Below are 19,742 nucleotides of genomic sequence, written 5' to 3'. Positions count from 1 at the left end.
ATGTGATTATTAAATTATAACCAACATTCATTCTTCTTCGTCCAACTCTAGCTTATCTATGTCTAATCTTCACCTAACCTCGGAAGAAACCTTCAACACAGCGTCTCAAAAAGTCGATGCCTACCACATTATAGCTGTCACCCAGAAGACAACTTTACATGATAACGTATATGCTGCGTCTAACGGGTAGAGTTGGATCAACGAAATTCGGTTCGAAGTCGACAGAACTCCAGGGTCAAGTCGCCGTACGTGACACGCTTTTAGCCTTAAACGATGGCCACTTCGCCTTTCTAGACATCCACACCGCGCGGTGCAAACAGTGTCATGGCCTCGCTGTAAGAGGAGTACGAAGCGATTCAGAAAGGAATCGAGCGACTCTGAGGAAAAGCACGCGGACAACTTCAAACTAATTAACCGAGGCAGAATTGGTGTTTTCGCAACTTCAGCTGGGCATTGCTGTCTTGCGTTAGACTTAGACCCGAAGCCATGCGGCCAAAAAAATACCCGAAGAGGGAGAGGGACCTGTCGGCTCAACAGGTTTTGGTGACCATCTGGAAATGGCCTGTTATGTAAGCGGCTTCGCACGCATCTTCGCCTCCCGCCATTCCCGCCCCCATCTCAGCAACACAAGCATGCCAAACCCCCTGAGTGACCCCAACAACCAGGGCCAGCAGCGTGAAGAACCAGGCCCAGCCCAACGAGTCGGCCAGCGGTTGTAAGATGGCCAGCCCAATACCGCTCAAGCCGCTCCGCGTCAGAGACGCGGCCGCGGCCGCGGTGCTCGGGCGGTCCGGGTGCACGTCTATCAGCAGCGTGTTGAACGAGGAGAACAGCAGCGACTTGACGAACCCCGCGACCCCCTGCAGCACCAGGATCACCGCCGGGTGAGCGCGGTACTGCACCGCCCACCCGAGCCCCGCGATGCTCAAGTGCGTCACGGCGTGCACGATCCACATCTCGCGGATGCGCGCTTTCTCGACGGGGAAACCGTCGACCCCGTGTCCGTCGGCGGGCAACCCGGCCTCGCGCGCCGTGCGGCGGTAGCGGGCCCGCACCAAGGCCCGGCGACGAAACCGGCGAGGATGATGATCACGGCGCACGGGAGGTACGAGAGGCCGATCTAGAGCTCGCTCCAGCCGTAGTTCTGCTTGAAGATCTGGGGCCAGGCGGCGTTGATCGTGTACCACTCGGCGTAGGTGCAGCTGCCGAGCCACAGGATGAGGGCCGTATCTCTGGAGAGGATGATCGTGAGACTGGAAAGGGGGTTCGGGCAACGGAATCTGGATGGGGCGCTCGGTTTATCACTAGTCGTGGCAGCCGGAGACGAAGACTTAACCTCGCTGGATGGTAACGAATCCGTGTTGACGTTACTGGGTCCTTCAGAACTCAAAGTCCCTGCCTCGGTATGTTTATTCGCCCATTGTGGTCCCAGAGTCAGCCAGCCGCGAGCCCCTTTCCGCGTCAGCCTCTCCCCCTGACCCCCGTTACCCACCACCGAGCGTGCGGTCTCGGGCAGCAATACCGTTATCGAAACCAGGGTCACGGCCGAGAAGATCGCCATGGAAGCGAAGACCCAAGTGGCGTCCCCCGTCCGCCAGGCCACCAGCCCTCCCACCACCGGACCAATGACGGTCCCGACATTCGAGATGCTGATCACAGGCCCGACCATGGCACCTCGCTCGGCGGGGATACAGACGTCGCTCACCACGCCCCAGATGGTCGTCGCGCACGCGCTGGAACCGAACGCTTGCAAAGCCCGGAGCAGCAACAAGGCAGCGTACTTTCTGCCAGCGAGGTCGTTGACGACCAAGCCGATGCTGCCGACGGTGTACACCATAAGATTGGCTAGGCTCACGAGGCGACGGCCGTACTGGTCCGCGGTCGGAGCGAAGAAGATGGGCATGATGGCTTGGACCACCACGTAGAGCGTAATGGTCAGGTTGATAGCTTGGGCCGAGGCATGATACTGCTCTTGGAGAAGCGGGAGCAGAGGTAAGTAGATGTTGGCGGTGAGGGGGGAGGTTACGCTCGCCAGGCCGAGGAGAACAGTGAGGACTTTGCGGTGGCGGGAAGTGAGAATCGGGTAGGGTTCCCGTTCTGGTGTAGGGGACGAGTTCGCAGACTCCATCATGGTAAAACGGTGTTAGAAAGGATGCAGCGCAAGCAGGTCGAAGAGGTTCAAACTTTCAATACAACACTTGGCGCGGTATTGAGGAGCGACCAGTATGTTCTATCACTCTATCCTGGAGATAAAAGGGCTCCTGTGTTGTTCTGGGCAAATCGAGTCTTCACTGACGGTTGGGCTCCGCCGAAGCATTGGATGTGTCTGGGGCAAACGACAGGGGATGCGGGGTTAGCTGCTTCCTGGGCATGTCGTATCAAACCAACGAATCAAGTTTGCCTGCATGCCGATCAATGAATGTGATAGCTACGAGTGGCTGTTATGTCTGCATGAATCTTTGGGCACTTGCATCTAAGTCTGGTACCAATACCCATGAGTAACTACGGCTCGGCACACATCCAATTCATCTGCAGGCCACTCTCCTGGTTATTGAGGCAGTAATTCAGGTCTCGCTCAGGCTTCGTTCTCGGTAACGCATGTTACTGGACATAGCGGACGTCCGCCGCCCTGCTGAGCCCTTTCCTGACAACCGCGACTTCCCCCTTGACCACGAACAACACGTCTCCCAACCGCGTGACGCGGATGAGCGGTTCGCTGTTTGTATGCAGCCAATCCACCGGTGGAGCGAAGTGAGACATCGCTTTCTCGTTACCTCGACCGCTTATCCCGTTGGCCTTGATGGAACATATCCAGCCTTCCTTGTGAAGGAAGACCAACCTGTCGCGAAACATCCCAATGGACAAAGCCATGTCGTCGCAGTGCTTCTGGCACTCGGGTATAGCCGAGATGGCAGCCGCGCCCATGGTAAAGTCACTGGCCGGAAAACACACTTTCCATGCCTGGGTATGCGACTCTCGTGCCCCCAAGGTGGCCATGAGCATCGCGTTGGCATTTGCGAAGATTGTGGATGCCTCGTAGATATTCGGATCTACGGGAAAGCCCTGGGGGAGACGAAATCCTTCTGGCACAGTCCGAACGAGCTACATATCTTTCCACGCATGAATTTGGACTCGCTTTCCCGTCATGTATAACAAAAGTGAAGGGTCATTTGGATGCTGCACCCACAAATAAGGCTTGCCATCCGGATCCTTGCAACTCGTCGACGCAATTTGTTTCCAATCGACCGTAGAGTAGACAATCGCTTGATCGCTCGAGCATATGAGGATAAATGACCCTTCTGGGTCCCACAAGACATGCTGTATCCCTCCCACAGATGCTCGGTGTTTCCACTGACACTCCGCCACCCACTGAGCATGTATATAGGCGATTTCGTGTACCATAACGAAACCAGCTGTGTCGATACTGACCAAGAGACGAACAGATTTACCAGTACTCATACATAAGTCCTTGATAGTCGACTTGTGTGAGAACAGAGTGTTTAGTGGCGATCCGCTCTTCGTATCGTATATTGTCACCGAGCAGTCATCCCTGCCGACGAAGAACGTTTCCCCGTTCGTGTCTGGAGCCAATGCGGTTATGCGAGCCACCTCCGCTTCAGGCTGCTCATACGCGCCATCCTGGCTTCCGCTCCCCAGCGAGGGGGACCGCACGCTCTCGTGTCCCACGTCCCGGCGGAAGAGCGAGGCCGGACTCCAGACGCTGCAGTTCCGAACGCCGGCCCGGATGACGAGGAAGCGCGTGTTGTCGGACGTGAACGCCAGAGACGCCGCGGCGCCGTCGCGGGGGCGTATGCAGTAGACCTTTTGCAGCGTCTCGAAGTCGTAGAGCTCGATGGCCCCGCCGTTCCTCGCCGCGGCGAGCGTCCTCCCGTCCGGCGAGGAAGCGAGGGTGGAAAAGTATACGGGCGACAGCTTCGCGACGACGCGGCCGGCTTCGGTGTCGAACAGCACCAGCTCGGCGGTGCCGTAGTTCACGGCCAGCAGCGAGGTGTCGGGGAGCCTGCTGAAGACCATGCAGTAGAGGTGGGTGAAGGTCTGGTGGTCGACGTCGTCGGACACTCCTTTTTCTACATCGAGCAGCTTGTGCGAATCTAGCTCGTAGTTGTACACCATGACGCTGCGGCCGGCATACCCGACAGCGAGAAGGCTGAAGTCCGTATTGAACGTGGCGCACCGCGGCGCGACCCCGTGATACCAATGCCGGTACGGGTCGTCCAGGTTGTCGGTCCAGCTGGTGGCCTCAAAGGTCCGGTCGATCAGGTTCAAGGCGAGCAGGGTGTTGTTCTGCAGAGCCACCAGGAGAAGCTGATCGTCATCCACGAAGTGCATGGCTAGACAGCTGTGTCTTGCATTGACCTCCCACTGCATCTCCCAGGTTTCGGTGTTCCAGATCCGCACGATCCGCTTCCCGAAGCTTGCCAACAGTGGTCGTGAGGTGGCATAGTGAACATGGGTCACAGGGCCGCCGTGGGAAATCGTCTTCTCCTCGAGGCAGGTTCTGTCCTTAAATATGCATAACCTTCCGAGAGAAGTCCCAATACAAAAGCCATCGTCGGACACGCCGAGAGAGTGGAGCCTCTCACGTCTAGCAGCGCCCGAGGAGTTCCCTGTACTTGGTTCGCTGGGTATCACCGCACACAAGTAGTCGTCCCATGATTTGGCCGTTAAGCCACGAACTTGAACTCCTGCGGAGACCCCCGAACCCGACGAGGCAAACTGGGCATAAGGGGCCGACTCCGCGGGGCAGAACGGCGGGATGAGGTGTAATATGGACTCCGGATGAGTCAACAGCTGCTTGCCGAACTTGCTGACCAGTCGGACCAGGTCGGTGGTCCACGCATCGATCACGATGACCTCTTCGCCCAGCAGGAGGTCTACGCGAGACTTTCGACGCAGGAAAACCTTGAGCACCTGTGCCATTCGCAATGCCGCTTCCAGCTCGCCAACGCTGGCCAGATATTCAATCCAGAACAGCACGTTGGACTTTAGGAAAGTGGCGAGTGCCTCCAGAATACCAGCATCAGAAGCCGAGCACTTGTTGACATGCTCGTGGAGAGCACTGCACGCGTAGGCGCCAAAGGCGGACTGTCCTTGGGCCGAGGCCACCATTTTGCGCTTCTTCGCTTTCAGCTCCGGTCCGTTCAAGTAGTCGAGACAGGTCATGGCCAGAGTCGTGTTGGCAGCCTCCTCATCAATCGTCAGAGCATCGAACTCAGACTTGATGTCTTTGCGCAGGAGGAACCGGGTAGCGCTCGAGTGTCGCATCTTGACGCATGAATTTCCATCAAGGTACACCAAATCGTAGCAAAACTGAGACAAGAATGTTTCCACGTCGCTTATTTCGTCCATGGCCTGTTTCTCAAGGACGTATTTCAGCTCTGCTACGGTCAACGGCCGTACAGCACATGTGATCCAAATGAGTATCTCCTTCGATAGGCCATCTTTGTCGGTCATGGTCTGCAGTATTCGAGCATACAGCTGGTCCATTCCTGGTGGAGTCTCTTCCAGCGTTCTCAGACGGGCCTGGGAACCGACAGTCTTTCTTAGTCACTGTAGTACAAGGACGACCCAGAGAAAGCATCCGTTCGTCTTTGCAAGACTTCGTTCCTTGAGTAGCCCTCTCTCCAAGTGACTTGCGCCTTGCAGTTCGTGTTCTGTCGTGTCAAGATATCTCGCTATGTCACTTTGACTGTCCGAGACGTCGATCTCTCGGTGTATGGCAGAGGCAGGTGGTATAGAAAAGTGGACGTGTGGATGCCTAGAAGTCGCGACGATCCTGACGTGCCCTCCTAGCTTTTCCATCACACGCAGCAGGAATTTCGCGAGTTCGATCCCAGAGCGGCATTCGTCAAAGGCATCGAGCATCCAATAAATAGGCTCCTGCCCAATTGAAGCTCGAAAGATCCCCTGATCCCAAATCTTTCGGTGCAGTGTTCGATAGTCGCCTGAAGCCACGCCTCGGCCTTTTCTGCAGATCTGGAGGATCCTTCGGTGCACGTCAGGGTGATTGGACATCGGACATCTGCCACGCCATGGATAGCAGGAAGTTCTCCATGGAGGACCTGGTCTTATCGCCGTGCTTGAAGAAGTAGTAGCAACACTGGGTTTGGGCAAGCTCCAAGCTATCCACGATGTGCCCGGCGACATACGATTTGCCACAGCCCGGCGGTCCACTGAGCCAAAGGATGATGCAATGCGTATGCTCCTGGAGCCACCTGCGGTAGTCCCCATCCGTGGATAGCCATTCGCATGTTCCAGGATGCCGGTCTGCTCGGACTCGATGCAGCTCATCCTCGGATGGATCCCATATCCCCAGGGCCTCGTTGATCTCTGCGTCACTCTGGCAGATACTACTGGTTGCTGACACAGGCGTTCCGGAACCTCCTGGTGACTCGCCGGTATTAGGAAGGCAAGCCGCTATGGCTTGCCACACGGCGATGAAGTTATGTTCCGAAGTAGATTCGAATTTACAGACGCTCCTGTGGTCCCCGTATAGTAGAGCCGATTGCTCGTGTGCATAGTTGAGTACGGCGTCCACTTTTGGGACGATCATGACATCCCTTAGACCCGCGATACTCAGAGGATCTGTCTCGTAGAAGGAATGAATCATCAGATCTGCCGAATGGGCCGGAAATAGTGTGTTGATTGTCTGGACCGCGTTCGAGTTCCGTCCGAGGTCCTCGAGGTACGGCTTTAATCCTGAGGTCATGCGGAATATCCTTTCGAGGATCGAGGCCAGTTCAGATTCGGTATGAGGCGTCGCAATAAATATAATGGCCTTGATCCTACTCGCAACATTGCTGTATGCGGGCATCTGCTTGGCGAGAATATAGGTCTGCTTCATAACGAGCCCACCCATGCTATGACCGACAAGAATGATAGGGCACTATCTCCATCGTCAGTCTTGGTTTGCATCGGCCATGCTCGATATATGAAAATACCGAGCCGACGTAATAGGGTATTGGCACCCTTTCATGGTTCCGGTTATACAAATGAGCAAGGTAAACGTACATTTCCATCATTGAGATCAGGGCTATTGAGAAGATTATTGAGCACTGATTTGGAGAAATCATGAATGTTCAAAGTGCTGCTCTTCTTGAAGTTTGAGTCGTAGCCAAAGGTGTGAACGCTGGTGTCCCGAAAAGGCGCCTGCTTAGGGAGTAAATCACGGGGCCAAAGAACGCCATACTTGGACCAGGTATGTTCAGACCCCCCGCCCAGCCCGTGGACAAACACGATATGTGCAACAGAAGGGGATCCTGAAGTTGGGCGGTAGACAATTGTCAGGCCTAGAGGGCCCTTGGTGTTTATGTCATTGTTGGTTGATGGCTGGGATGGAGGTGGACGAAGAGAAAAGCGGCGCGGGAGGCTCGGCCCGTTCCCGCATAGAAAGTCAACTGAGCCGGATTCGGGAGACGGCAACTCGCTCAATCGTTGGTCGGAAATGAAGAGGTTCGAATGCTTGGATTGTAAGCATGCGGATTCACAAGCACGAGTTATTGGAACCAAGCTCAGAACGCCTGTTATCGCAGTACCCCCTATCGCGTGACTGGTGCGGGGTGAAACAATGCCTGCGCCTTGGCAGTACCTTGCGTGACATCTAATTCGAGGTGTCTTCGCTTGATTGGTCCTGAGGTGATGTTTCACCTAATCATCAACCTGATCGGCGCTTATCAGTTGGGTAATGGCCCCTGTACATGCAAGACAGACTGGGAGTAACCCCAAATTGAAGAAATAATACGACGCTGCCCTCCACCTGAGGCTCCTTCGCCACTCCACGCTCAACTGAACCTGTCTTTCCAAGATTTGATCCCATTATGGCAGCCGCAATGGAGGGACCGTCCGAGCCACTGTCGCATAGGGATTTACGCAAAGCCCACCCAACTAAAGGACCCTTGATAGCGCCGATGGACAGCAATCGAGCTTACTTTCAGAAGAACAGGAATCTGGTAGCGAAAGAAGATTTCACGGCTCTGGGGGATGGATCCAGTGCTTGGTGGACGATGGGCGCACATGAAATCCCCCAGGATATCATTGAAACAATCGATGACAACGTCTTAGCCCGTATGAAGGAATACAGCTTACCCTTCCAAAGTCGATGTTTACTGATTCCTCGGCCGTTAGTACTACCAGAAGGGACTGAAATCATATCTATCGACCCGCACGGAAACAGCAATTGGACACGGAGCGCCGAGATCCAGACCGAACTGGAGGGAGAACCTCGATCCTATTTCATCAAGGCAACCAACTTCAGGTCTGGGAGAGTCATGTACCACAGCGAGTATGAGTCACTAAAGGCCATGTACGAAGCTGTGCCTGGTATCTGCCCAGAGCCGATCGGCTGGGGTTGCTACGCCTCGGAGCCTTTAGTCTTCTTCTTGTTGTGTCATTTCGTGGAGATATTCAGCGAGCCAGCCGATCCTCAGCTCTTGCCGCCGTTGTTGGCGAGACTCCACCAGCGGTCTATCGCCCCAGACGGAATGTATGGCTGGGAGGTGGTTATCGGGGGAGGCCGGATTCCTGTCGTAGTTGACAAAAGCGACTCTTGGGAGGGTTTCTTCACTCGCTATGTGCGTTATATGTTCCGCGCCGAAGAAATTGCCCAAGGCCCACGGACGCCAGAGCTTGACCGCCTGGTGAACTTGCTTTTCAGCAAGATTATACCACGGCTGCTGCGGCCCCTGGAAACTGGTGGGCGCAGTATTGCCCCTACGCTCCTCCATACGAACCTCTGGGATGGCAATCTGGGGGTCAAATAAGACGGAGAACCTATCATATTTGACCCCATGTCCATGTACGGTCACAACGAGTGTACGAAAACCCCAAGCAATATACTATCATATCACGGGAGCCGATGCTAACCACGTCGCAGTCGATATCGGAGTTTGGTACCACCCCCGGCAAAAGACCGGGATGACATTCATTAATAACTATCACAACTCGTATCCAAGGTCAGCGCCAGAGGAGGACTCCCATGGCCGGTATATGCTGTACACACTGTAAGGAGCAATTCGCGTTCAAATTACTTGGATGTTATTTCCAGTGTTCTGGTGGCGAAGTGGCACCTATACCAGGGGTTTCAACTTAGCTAATTTGAACCCAGCGCCTTCGAAGCAAGGGTGGCAGCAACAAAAGTTGACAACCCCCTCTATCGTAATGAGTAAGTGACCCGGCGATATGAACGTTCCTTGCCTGTGCGAACGGCTTGATATGTCTGACACGTCATAGAATGGTGCGCTACATGGCAGAGCTTGAGACCCAATATCCCGACTCATACGAGGAGTGGGCCAAGAGCCGGAACGAGCCGGTCTGTCCGCCCAGATTAGACTCGGACTTGAGGTGGCCGTACCAGATATGAGGGGCTCCGGGGCGAACGTAACGGCTTAGGTCAATAGGGAATTCTATCACGGTCGAAGAAAGTATGCGGCGAATATGTGACTCAAATTGAAATGTAATTGTTTCTATGACCTGGACATTACAATACGAAAACTCTCTTCCCAAAGCCCCACCACTAGCCCCCCTTTCCGAGTCCAACGACGATGCATATAATCTCGTCCGCCAAGTCCGGCGGCCCGCAAACAGCAACTGTCGTGCCGCCACTCATCCGTCCCACAGCCGCTTCCAAGACAGATCCGAAGTCGAAGCGTTTACCCACGGAGACGGACACATTGGCATGACCCCACACCATATCTCTCGTGGTGCCGTAGCAGGACCCCACCAGGACGCGCAATCGTTGGCTGTCTCCGGCGTGTTTGCGGAGCTTGGCGGTGAGGCCGCCTCTTCTCCGGACGATGAAGACGATGTGCCAGGTCCATTTGGAGAGACGGTTTGGTCTCTCGCAGCTCCATCGGCATTGGGTCCGTTTTTCTCTCCGGGCCCAGGTAACGAAGAATCCGAATCCGAGTTTGGAAGCGCTGAGGCACGGGTTTCCCCGGGGTGGTATCCTCCCACCGCTGCGACGGAGAACGGGTGATTTTCCCACACGCGCCAGCTCAAGGACGGGAAATACCGACACCTCGGCCTCACGCCGGAGCCCGTTCCTCACGATCCGAACCGGCCTCGCGACCAGCCGGTCGAGCCCCCAGACCCCGAGCCCCACCACGGTCCAGGTCTGGTACTCCCACCGTGGCCAGCCGTAGCGGTAGATGATGTGCAAGATGGAGCCGATCAGCGCCATGGCCGACAGCACGACGTGGGACGCAAGGGACGCCTCGTACGCCCTCCGTCGAAACGGGAGGATCGAAGTGGGCACTAGAGCCAGCACGGCGGCGAGGGCGAGGATTTACCAGACCAGGTACTTCTTCCCGGGCGCCACGGCCGCGTCCACAACCCCACCGCGGAACTTCAAGTTGCCCATTTGGGTAGGGTCGGGATTTTGGCTTTAAACCCTTCATCGATCTTCGACGAGGAAACCTTGGAAGATACACGGGAATTCGCGGAGAACCATGGCAGATATCTCTATGCTAGACTGGTCCCTCTGCTGGGTAGTATCGTGCCCGTGCAGGCGACTGATGAGGAAGGCATCCGTGCTACGCATGACAGTTGGAGCCATCTTGGGTCGGTTCCGCCGCGGCGCAGATCGTATTCGGCGCATCCGCGGGAAGACGAAACCTTACGATGCGGCAGGGTAGCAATCGCGGCGGGCAGGTCACGGATCACGAAGGTCTCCCCGCATAGGCCACCACCCCGGAACCCACACTCGACGGCAGATGGTGCCAGACTCAGGAGAGGTGTGGCACGCAGGGTGGTAGGGACCCGGCCCAGTTCGGCCGAGAGAAAATTCTCCGGGCCAAGCACACTGGATTGGAAGAAGTCCCGGCATATGAAGGGCCCAAGCGGTATCCTGCATTGCTACGACATGATTACTGATGCTTAACTGATGCTTACACCAGTAACATGTGATGCTTCCTGCGAAGGTGGTCAAGTTATTCAATAGCTATAGTAATGTAATTATAGGCTGCACTTAAGGTCAGAAGTCGATATATTATTAGCTGCCACCCTTCCGCTTCTGCATCTACTCCTTCTTCCTCTGCCCGTCACCCATCCCAGTGTTCAATATCTTGAGTCGACCCTTTTCCAGCATCACCGCGTCTACGTTTGCAAGCATACCAACATGAAGGCCTCGTTCATCATTCTCGCTGCCTCGCCTGCCGCCTTCGCGGCCCCTGCGATCGATGCTAGACAGGATGGCGGACACGAGGTGCTAGCATGCGCCTGCGCCAAGGAATCGGGCGAGACCTATGTCCCCTCGATCTTCCTGTACTACGCCGGAAGCTATCTCGAGATCGATGGCCAGAAATACGTATGTATCCGTCCCTCCTTTCCAAGACTCCCATATTACTACTTGCTTTCGTCGCCAGCCCGTGACTAATCACTGCTTCGCATGTCCCAGTGCTTCCCCGCTGCTACCTGGTCGGAGCGTATGGACGAAGCCTTCCCGGCCTCGGGCTGTGCCGAGAAGTTTCCGGAGTATCCCTTGCAGGCGTGCAAGACCGCGAGGGCCTGCCCGACCATCGGCGACTACCAGACGCCTTGTTAGATCCGCTACGCACGACGAGAACTTACCAGGCCTTCACCCAGGCTTGGCGGGAAGCGTCTTCTTCCCTTGAGAGGATGAACGTGCCGTGAAGTTTCTGGGCTGAGAAGTGCAGGGTGGTTATGCTTAGCCTGTATAGGTCCGGGATGTCTTTTAATTGCTTATAACATTGGAAAGTCCAGCCAGAAGGCGGATGTAAAACGGGATCACTGCTTAAATACACCCCCAGGCCCCCTGTTAGTGATAATTTGTAGCCACGGTGCATAATACAATCGAAGCATCTCAGCGAAAGATCCACCCGAATTGTCGGAGAAAGTGAACAAAAGAATTCTTGTCCATATCACGCCGCGGTAGCGACAGCATTAGCAGCCTGGATTTTACCCACAATCTTCTCCGTCAGGCTCAGCAGGCTGGGGGCACTGGTGACCTCGAGCGTAGCCAGCTCGGCACCAAGCTGGGCGCGGACCCAATCGCGGAACTCCACGGCCGCAAGCGAGTCGAGGCCATAGGCGGCGAGCGGTTTGGCAGACTCGAGAGGCTCGTCGAGGCACAGCGTCGGCGTCAGCAGAAGATGGAAGACTGTTCCCCTTTCAAGCCTGGTTGGGCTGAGTCTTAATGGCTGACTGCAGATTGTGGCTGGTCTTGTTGAGCTGACGCCCCCTTTGCGCAACGAGGAATACTTCGCAGCCCTTCAGTTTAGACTTCCAAGCAAACAAAGACATGTCTCTGACAAATTCCTGCCCCTTAGGGTCAAGTTACCTAGCTAACGGCTTACAAGCCCAAATGCTTATAAATCACCATACACCAGAATTCGACTGTTTACAGTATCGTCAGACTTCTATAAAGCCAATGATCGTGTGCACCGAGTTGACCTTTCGACACCAAAGCAACTCATCTGGTCTCAATATAGCGCCACCGTCTTCTCATCTTCTTGCTACGTCTGGTGCCCTTGATACATTTGTTGCTCCAAGCATCCCACGACTGCAGTTATGTCTAGCCCCCAGACAACCGTTCTCATCACTGGTGCCAGCAGAGGTATGCATTTCATGGCTTTGCCAAGATTCGCATAGTGTATGCTAATGGTGTCTTGTGCATAATCAGGCATTGGCCGCGGATTGGCCAAAGCCTACCTTGCCCGGCCCAACCACACCGTCGTTGCGGCGGTGCGTGACACATCTGCCAAGAGTGTCGCAAGCCTGCAGGCGATGCAGCCCGCCCATGGATCCAAGCTTCAAGTCGTGAAGATCGACGGCAAGGTCGACTCGGACCCAGCCGAGGCCACCCAGGCTACTACAGGCGGCTGGCGTCTCTTCGCTGGACTTCATCATTGCCAATGCCGGCATCCAAGGCCCCTTCGCGGAGCTGGAGAGTGCGGACGCGAATGATATCCGCGAGCAGGTCGGAATCAACACCATTGCCCCCTTGTTGCTCTTCCAAGCCGCAATGCCCTTGCTCCAGGCCGCTTCCGCCCCCAAATTCCTGGCCATCAGCACAATAGCTTCCAGCATCCAGAACCTCGAGGCGAACACGGCTTTCATGCTGGGGGATATGGAGCAAGCAAGGCTGCTCTGAACTATATCGTTCGACGTATCTCCTTTGAGTACACTTGACTCAACACCTTTGTCATGAACCCTGGGTGAATGTTTTGTCGGCCCTGCCTGATGCCTCTTCGTGGAAGGAGAACCTGAACAGTGAAGAGTTGGCACGACTAATACTAACGCATGTCCTAATCAGCTTGGTGCAAACCGATATGGGAAACGCCGGTGCCCGTTTCTTCGGCATGGAGAAGGCTATCCAGACTACTGAAGAGAGCGTGAACGGCATCATCAAAAAGGTATGTCAAAGCTGAGGCGAGAATATCATACCCTGATTCCGCATTCAGCCCTAACTAATTGGACGCAGCTGGATGCCGCAACTACTGAGACAACTTCAGGCAACTTTTACGACTGGGATGGATCGGACATGAATTTCCGAGTGGGTTCGCGAGAAGCCTATGATATGAGGGGCTTATGATATCGATTGTGTTTTTAAACTAGAGTAGAAAACAGAAAGCGATATAATGGACGTATAACGAAAACGGTACTTCTAGATTGTTATATATATTATTTGGCTGACCGGACAGGGGCCTAAAGCCATGCGATACCCGATCGGGAAGGGGGGCTAAACCCGGGAGGTGCGACAGCGCTTTCTCGACTTCAGTTTAAACAGATGAGCACCGCGTTCCAGGTCGGCCTATTCGATGTCTTGGCCTCCTCCTCCCTCCTTACATGAAGAAGGCGAGCACGCCCGCCGCGACGAACACGGCGCCGCAGGACACGGCGGCGGCGGTAGTAGACGCGCCGCCGTTGGTGCCGACGGGGCCCGGGTAGGCCCCGGCAGTGTACGTGCCGTTGCTGCCGAGGGGCACGCCGGAGTCGGGGGCGTCGTCCAGGACACCGCAGGCGCTGCACTCGCCCATGCTGCTCTTCAGGGCGCCGAAGGGCTTCTGGCCCTGGGCGGCGGCGGCCTCGCTGCCGGCGGGCAGCTTGGGCCCGACGGCCTTGTACAAGGCGGCGACGCCGTCGTCTGTTGGAGCAGTCAGTCAGCGTCGTCGGGATGTGGAATCAAGTCTTTGCTCGGCTCCGATGGGAGAAACCAATATCGCTTCGGGGAGGGGGAGGTTCATTTGTCAAATTCGGGACAGCAGAAGGGGAGGGGGTAGAAGAACGCTCTCACCGAGGTCCGTGACGTGCGTAGTGACGCTATTGCAGATGCGCGCCTCGTTGAAGGCGGGGATTTTGCCCGCGAAGCTGGCGACCAGGTCCTCGCCCGCCCGCCCGAGCGACTCGCACGACGCGCCGAAGGCGGCGGCGTCCTCGGCGCCCATCGGGCCCGCCGGCAGGCCGTGGGCGAGCCGCGTGGTGTGGCGCAGGACGACGACCACCGTGTTGATGGCGCACTCGACGTCCTCGGCCTCGCCGCCGGCGTAGGCGCCGACCACGTGGTCCAGGGTCCGGGCCGCGGCCAGGACGTCGGACATGGCGGCCGGCAGGGTCGTGGAGGCGGTGCGCTTGTCGATGCTGGTGCGGGCGGACACGGCGGTGAGGCTGGCGAGGAGGGTGAGGGGGAGGATGGAGCACTTCATTTTGGTGGTGGAAGTTTGGTTCGTATTAGATTAGATTATTGTCTAGTTCGGTATATCGAGCTCGCGGTATCGAGCTCTTGGTATCGAGTCGTCGTTCGAGAAAAAGGAGAGTCGTGGGTTGGTTATCGCGCGGCTTGCCGATTCGGAATGAGCGTGGTGATTTTGGCGGCCAGAGAGCGAATGGACTTGCTGTTTCGGCTAGGTAAGCTTCCCAGGCTCATTCTTCCAATGGGATTTATATCAATCAAATCTCCCGCGATTGAGAGTGCTTCGTCTCACACCTGACAAACAATAAGCTATTGATGACGGACGCTGTCTCATCGCGTTGTTTTGGCCCGGCGGTCCTAGCGAAGCCGGAAATGGCGAGACAAGAACTTGGGATGTGGTACGGCCTCGCCTTGCTTTTGGACCTCGACTGGCAATGCCCCGCCGTCAATTCTACTCCTTCGGCTTGGTGTGTCTTCCTCTCTCTCTGCAACCGCCGCTGGACTGTAGTCGCGAGGTCAAGGTCATGGCGGGCCAATGTTACTGAGACATCAACCCCACCCGCACAGGACCGCCTGTCTCAGAAACCACGGTTATTGGGAAAAGAAAGTAGTGGCCGCGGCAATAATAACCTACGGCCCAATAGGAAGCAGTTATTGAACTCGTTGTTTGTTGCTTCTGGAAGTTCTTCATTTTCCCCTGCATACGCTCATTCACAACACGGGCCGCCCCGCCCTACATCTAAATGAAGGAATTCTTCAAGAAGGACGATATATAAATCCAAGAACCTGCATCGACAGGTTAAAATCATACTAGGATAGTGCCTTCGCCAATCACAGTTGACGGCCGCCGCTGCTCACCGGACGACATCCCTATGTTCGCGGCGATGGATGATACGATGGTCAGCTGGTAAGCCTTGGACACTTTTAGAGTATACTTTCGTCTATTCTTTCATATCTATTATAGATTTCGCGGCGCGGGATTACCGATAGGGACTGAAACGTGACACAAAGTAGGAGCCCATAGGACAGGTATTGAACAAGGTCCAACTCCCTACCACTATTGGCGCCCAGGAGACCACGAGACCCCAAGCTGCCATCTCCCCGCACGCACACCCCAGGACCGCCGTGGACCACAACTCAGACGGGTATACGGGGTGTTCATGCCTTGTTCTCGACCTCGGACGGCGGCGGAGGGACCTGGGCCTGGTTATTCGCAAACTCCTGGACCGAGGCCCCAATGGCCTGCATATCCGGATCGACGCCATCGCACCAACCGTCCGAGGCCCCCAGGGGCGGAGCCATCCCTCTGCGGACGAGCGCGACCAGCTCCATGTCAACACCACCATCGGCCGCTGTGTCTGCAATGTTGCCGCCGCTGCCGCCCAGACGCAGTCGCCCATCCTCCCACCTCTGATACGCATCCCACCACCACCGGTGCGTCACCCCATCGCGCCCTTTATACCCCGCGACCCCATCCGCGCCCACACGCCGCGCCCACGGCTTGTCGACAATATAATGCAGGCAGACCACTTCATCATCGCGCCAGAGCCCCGCGTGCCAGTACCGCATCGTCTTGAGCGCGTTGAACTGCCAGCCCAGGGCGCGCCACCGGCCACGGAAGAAGTGCGCCAGAAAGTCCTGATCCGGGAACTTGAACGTCGACAAGAGGGGCGCGTTGTCCAGGTCCGAGAAGAACGACAGTAAAGAGTCGCGTAGTTGGTGGGAGGGGCGGAAGACGAACATGCCGCCGTTGAGGAGGCGGTGCGTTCGGGACGGGCCCGGGTCCCGGGTCGCGATGGGCGCGTCTTCGCAGGCGCTGCCGCTGGGCGGCTGCGTGGGGTTCGTGAGACCGTCCGGGTGCGCGACGGGCGTGTACGCGCAGTTCTCCTGGCGCCAGTCCACGGGAGCCCAGGGGTCCCGGTCCCGATTGCAGACGCAGCAGTGATTGGCGCCGAGGCAGCCCTCGGGCAGCTCCCGCGCGACCTTTTCGAAAATCACGTCCGGGTTGCGGAAGACGGCCATGTCGGCGTCGAGGTAGCAGACGCCGTCGTAGCCGTCGTCGCACAGCTCGAACACGCGGAGCTTGGTCCAGGTGTCCTCGAAGCGTTGCGCGATGAGGGTGATCACGGCGTCGCCGGGCGGCAGCAGGTACTCGCACCGCCGCAGGACCAGGTTCTGCCGCGGCGCCTCGAGCTCGAGGGCCCGCACGGCGTCGGCGGACAGCTTGGGGGTGTAGAGGACGATCAGGGGGTGCTGGCTGCCGTGGCGCCGTAGCGTGTCGGCCAGGAGCACCACGCCGGCCAGGTAGCTGGCGCGGGTGATGAGGGTTACGTAAGCATATCGCTGGGGCGATGATGATGATGATGATGATGACCGAGGAGGTGCCATGTTGATGTTTGCGGACGCATCACTCGCCGGGACCTAGCAGGGACAGTCGTCAGGGTCGAGGGGAATGAAGTAGCCGCGCTTGGCGCCCTGTAAGTAGCTCTCCTGAGAGCGCACGCATTGCCTAAGTATCGATGGCGGAAACAATCCGACGGCTAACAGTCCGACGGCTAACAGTCCGAGGGCTAGCAAAGAGGAGACAAGGTAAGTGATCTGTCATCTCTGGGAAGGAAACGTCAGGATCCCCGCGCTGTACTCGACAGCGTGGCAGTGGGATGATGATTCATGACACCTGGAGGAGGGAGAGTCTGGGCCTTTGTCGTTTCACGCCGCTTCATGTACCCCTCTTTCTCCAGCCCGCTGTCACCAAGTCCAAGTACTTAGGCGCATGTAGACAATGCGGCTACAGCTGGGCTTTAACAGAACGCTGGCTTGGCCAGAAGAAATGGAAGATGTAATCGAAACTGCGCCGCCTATCATTGACGCTAGATTAGTTTAGTTGATCGGAGACTTCTAGTTCATCCGACATTTTCGTTCTTCGTTCCCGCGACTCAATCGCCGGCTCCACTGAAATGAGATGAATCTACGGAAGCCCTGGGGAGATCGGCCCAAGTAGATCACAGATCAGCTCCCCCTGCACAGAGCTAGCCGTAGCGCTAGTGGTGGGGTTGCAGGCCTAATTTACAGGCCCATCAGGTACTTGCTTACAGGGGTGCTCAGGGTGTCAGGTCCCGGAGGTTGTCCGACACAAGGACAAAATAACCTTGACGTTTCCGCGATGGCAATTGTTACAGCCAATAAGCAAGACACAACATCACAGTGAACAACGGCCATTGAAGCTATCCTGGCCAATTTATTGGCGATTCATTGGGAACATTGCATCGTAACCTTAATGACTACTTCTTTGCCAGACTCAGTCTTCTTCAACAGATGAACCACCTGCGTCCGTCGTCGACTATGCTTCCACCCGTACGCATCGTGTGATTTCGAGCGCATCCTGTGAAATCGTTAGCAAGAAGTCCACGTTATCTTGTTCGGCCGGGTCGCGTCGTCTTACCGGCACACCACTGGGCTCCCAGCCCTCGACGAATTGGCTATCGTAGACGAGCTCGGGTCGTCCCTTGGGGCCGTTGCCATTTCCGCCAGACGCCTTCTGGCGCTTCTGTTCGACGGTGCTTCTGACATACTCGAGGTACGGAGGGTTTCCGGGTTTGACAACTGGGCGCTCAACATTAGCCATCCGGATCAAGCCTGAAGTTCGGGAGATTCCAGCAAGGTTTGACTCACCATTGTCGGCCGCGTAGACGGACCCAGGTCCCACCAGCCCGAGCTCCTCGCACAGCTTCAGGTCTTCGGTGTAGAGAGGCTTGTAGTGGTCGAGGAAGAGGAGGTCGATGCGCTTCAGCTGCCCCGTCTTGTGAAGCCGCCGTAACGAGTCCGAGCTGCTGCCGACGACGACCTTGACGACGTCGCCGAGCCCCGCGAGGTCCACCAGCATGGCGATGACCGCGCCGAACTCGGGGCTCTTCTCCAAGCTGAAGTACCGCTTTCCGCCCGCCTCCTTCACGGCGGCGCCGAACGCGATGGCGGAGTAGCCGACGTAGCCGCCCAGCTCCAGCATGATCTGGGGCTTCTCTTTCTTGATGAGCTCTACCACGGTCTTGGACTTGTACTCGCCAATGTTCATGAGGTACTTCTGCGTGCGCCCGTACTCGTCGATGGCGTCGAGGACCTTTTGGGGGTTGCCTCGCAGCTCCTCGAGCTTCGGGTGGCTATACATGAAGTGCAGCAGCGCGATCTCGCGTCCGTCGTCGAACTGGATGCGTCGTTAGAATCAGTGAGTGCCCAGCCAAAAGAAAATTCGTCAATGCGATTGGTAAGGTATACTGACGTAAACATCCTCCTGGGGCTGGTACGCCTGTCCCTCGAAGTCGGACTGCTTCAGTGTGCTGCCCATTGTGATAGAGGAGTTACGAGTTGCTTTGAGAATCTGACTGAGTATTGTGACACGAATTTGCATAAATCTCCAAGTAGGTGAGTGGTAAGCAGACGATGGCTTTTCACAAGGCACTCTGCGTGCCTGTCAAGTTTCCACGCTCAAAGAACTGGCCGATCTAGCTACGCTACTTCGAGCTCCTAGTCCCCCAGCCAACAGCTCGGTACCCGGCGGCTACATCACCATCCAGGCCCTTGGCAGGGAAAGACTACCCCGCTTGAAGCCGAGGAGTCGAGTATGCGTTTTCTTCTTCTTTTCTTTTTCCAGCTAACGGGTTCGAGGGTGTCACCATTTTCGGATCTTGAAGTCATTGACTCTCTGCCCCTTGACTGGTGGAATTTAGCTCCCCCACCTGTTTCCTGTAGCTGGCCATACGTCGTGATGACCAGCTCTTGCTAGCGCTGCGGGTCTAGAGGGGGGACGCATTCAGATAGACGAGATGGTGAGATGGCGGGGGGCTTGTCCGGTGCGTGGTCCGAAGGGCGATTGGCATTGGTGCGGAGAGAAAACCTGGATCTGCTTTCGGAAATGGCATTTGGACGACTTTCCCATTGTGCCATCGGGATCTTGGCCGCCTCCGAGTGCTAGCCCCCCTAGCCCCCTATTCATGCTAGCGCCAGGGCAGGCGGCGCCCATCCAGATCCTATCCACATCTGCCGACGCCATGCCAAATAAGCAATGTCTCAACACAAT

The 19,742-nt window shown here is 56.4% G+C and overlaps 11 protein-coding genes across 11 annotated transcripts; 4 read left to right on the top strand and 7 right to left on the bottom strand.

Moving 5' to 3' along the window:
- Nucleotides 1-530: 530 nt before the first annotated feature.
- On the bottom strand, nucleotides 531-2,128 carry PG986_008670 (uncharacterized protein; the record flags this gene model as incomplete). The annotated part of the gene is made up of 2 exons (XM_066844892.1): nucleotides 531-1,232; nucleotides 1,337-2,128. The coding sequence occupies 2 exons, from the start codon at nucleotides 2,126-2,128 to the stop codon at nucleotides 531-533; spliced, it is 1,494 nt and encodes a 497-aa protein (XP_066697290.1).
- Nucleotides 2,129-2,601: 473 nt separating this feature from the next.
- PG986_008669 (uncharacterized protein) lies at nucleotides 2,602-7,621 on the bottom strand (the record flags this gene model as incomplete). Its single annotated transcript, XM_066844891.1, has 6 exons — nucleotides 2,602-3,102; nucleotides 3,133-5,559; nucleotides 5,581-6,007; nucleotides 6,042-6,907; nucleotides 7,033-7,350; nucleotides 7,610-7,621. 6 exons carry the CDS (start codon nucleotides 7,619-7,621, stop codon nucleotides 2,602-2,604), a joined length of 4,551 nt encoding a protein of 1,516 aa, XP_066697289.1.
- Nucleotides 7,622-7,850: 229 nt separating this feature from the next.
- Nucleotides 7,851-8,780, top strand: PG986_008668 (uncharacterized protein; the record flags this gene model as incomplete). Its single annotated transcript, XM_066844890.1, has 2 exons — nucleotides 7,851-8,085; nucleotides 8,146-8,780. The coding sequence occupies 2 exons, from the start codon at nucleotides 7,851-7,853 to the stop codon at nucleotides 8,778-8,780; spliced, it is 870 nt and encodes a 289-aa protein (XP_066697288.1).
- A 27-nt stretch (nucleotides 8,781-8,807) lies between these two features.
- Nucleotides 8,808-9,379, top strand: PG986_008667 (uncharacterized protein; the record flags this gene model as incomplete). The annotated part of the gene is made up of 3 exons (XM_066844889.1): nucleotides 8,808-8,832; nucleotides 8,894-9,020; nucleotides 9,250-9,379. The coding sequence occupies 3 exons, from the start codon at nucleotides 8,808-8,810 to the stop codon at nucleotides 9,377-9,379; spliced, it is 282 nt and encodes a 93-aa protein (XP_066697287.1).
- A 153-nt stretch (nucleotides 9,380-9,532) lies between these two features.
- PG986_008666 (uncharacterized protein) lies at nucleotides 9,533-10,378 on the bottom strand (the record flags this gene model as incomplete). Its single annotated transcript, XM_066844888.1, has 2 exons — nucleotides 9,533-10,241; nucleotides 10,308-10,378. 2 exons carry the CDS (start codon nucleotides 10,376-10,378, stop codon nucleotides 9,533-9,535), a joined length of 780 nt encoding a protein of 259 aa, XP_066697286.1.
- A 756-nt stretch (nucleotides 10,379-11,134) lies between these two features.
- On the top strand, nucleotides 11,135-11,560 carry PG986_008665 (uncharacterized protein; the record flags this gene model as incomplete). The annotated part of the gene is made up of 2 exons (XM_066844887.1): nucleotides 11,135-11,323; nucleotides 11,414-11,560. The coding sequence occupies 2 exons, from the start codon at nucleotides 11,135-11,137 to the stop codon at nucleotides 11,558-11,560; spliced, it is 336 nt and encodes a 111-aa protein (XP_066697285.1).
- Nucleotides 11,561-11,897: 337 nt separating this feature from the next.
- On the bottom strand, nucleotides 11,898-12,279 carry PG986_008664 (Beta-ketoacyl synthase; the record flags this gene model as incomplete). The annotated part of the gene is made up of 2 exons (XM_066844886.1): nucleotides 11,898-12,153; nucleotides 12,182-12,279. The coding sequence occupies 2 exons, from the start codon at nucleotides 12,277-12,279 to the stop codon at nucleotides 11,898-11,900; spliced, it is 354 nt and encodes a 117-aa protein (XP_066697284.1).
- Nucleotides 12,280-12,546: 267 nt separating this feature from the next.
- Nucleotides 12,547-13,570, top strand: PG986_008663 (NAD(P)-binding protein; the record flags this gene model as incomplete). Its single annotated transcript, XM_066844885.1, has 5 exons — nucleotides 12,547-12,592; nucleotides 12,659-12,926; nucleotides 12,996-13,157; nucleotides 13,292-13,391; nucleotides 13,460-13,570. The coding sequence occupies 5 exons, from the start codon at nucleotides 12,547-12,549 to the stop codon at nucleotides 13,568-13,570; spliced, it is 687 nt and encodes a 228-aa protein (XP_066697283.1).
- Nucleotides 13,571-13,820: 250 nt separating this feature from the next.
- On the bottom strand, nucleotides 13,821-14,681 carry PG986_008662 (uncharacterized protein; the record flags this gene model as incomplete). The annotated part of the gene is made up of 2 exons (XM_066844884.1): nucleotides 13,821-14,122; nucleotides 14,273-14,681. The coding sequence occupies 2 exons, from the start codon at nucleotides 14,679-14,681 to the stop codon at nucleotides 13,821-13,823; spliced, it is 711 nt and encodes a 236-aa protein (XP_066697282.1).
- A 1,145-nt stretch (nucleotides 14,682-15,826) lies between these two features.
- Nucleotides 15,827-17,056, bottom strand: PG986_008661 (nucleotide-diphospho-sugar transferase; the record flags this gene model as incomplete). The annotated part of the gene is made up of 1 exon (XM_066844883.1): nucleotides 15,827-17,056. One exon carries the CDS (start codon nucleotides 17,054-17,056, stop codon nucleotides 15,827-15,829), a length of 1,230 nt encoding a protein of 409 aa, XP_066697281.1.
- Nucleotides 17,057-18,008: 952 nt separating this feature from the next.
- On the bottom strand, nucleotides 18,009-19,010 carry PG986_008660 (uncharacterized protein; the record flags this gene model as incomplete). Its single annotated transcript, XM_066844882.1, has 4 exons — nucleotides 18,009-18,050; nucleotides 18,111-18,271; nucleotides 18,341-18,869; nucleotides 18,945-19,010. 4 exons carry the CDS (start codon nucleotides 19,008-19,010, stop codon nucleotides 18,009-18,011), a joined length of 798 nt encoding a protein of 265 aa, XP_066697280.1.
- Nucleotides 19,011-19,742: the final 732 nt, after the last annotated feature.

This window comes from Apiospora aurea, assembly GCF_038362705.1.
Source record: "Apiospora aurea strain CBS 24483 chromosome Unknown utg000006l_segment0_segment0, whole genome shotgun sequence".
NCBI lineage: Eukaryota > Fungi > Ascomycota > Sordariomycetes > Amphisphaeriales > Apiosporaceae > Apiospora > Apiospora aurea.
This window is presented reverse-complemented; position numbering and strand designations above follow the sequence as displayed.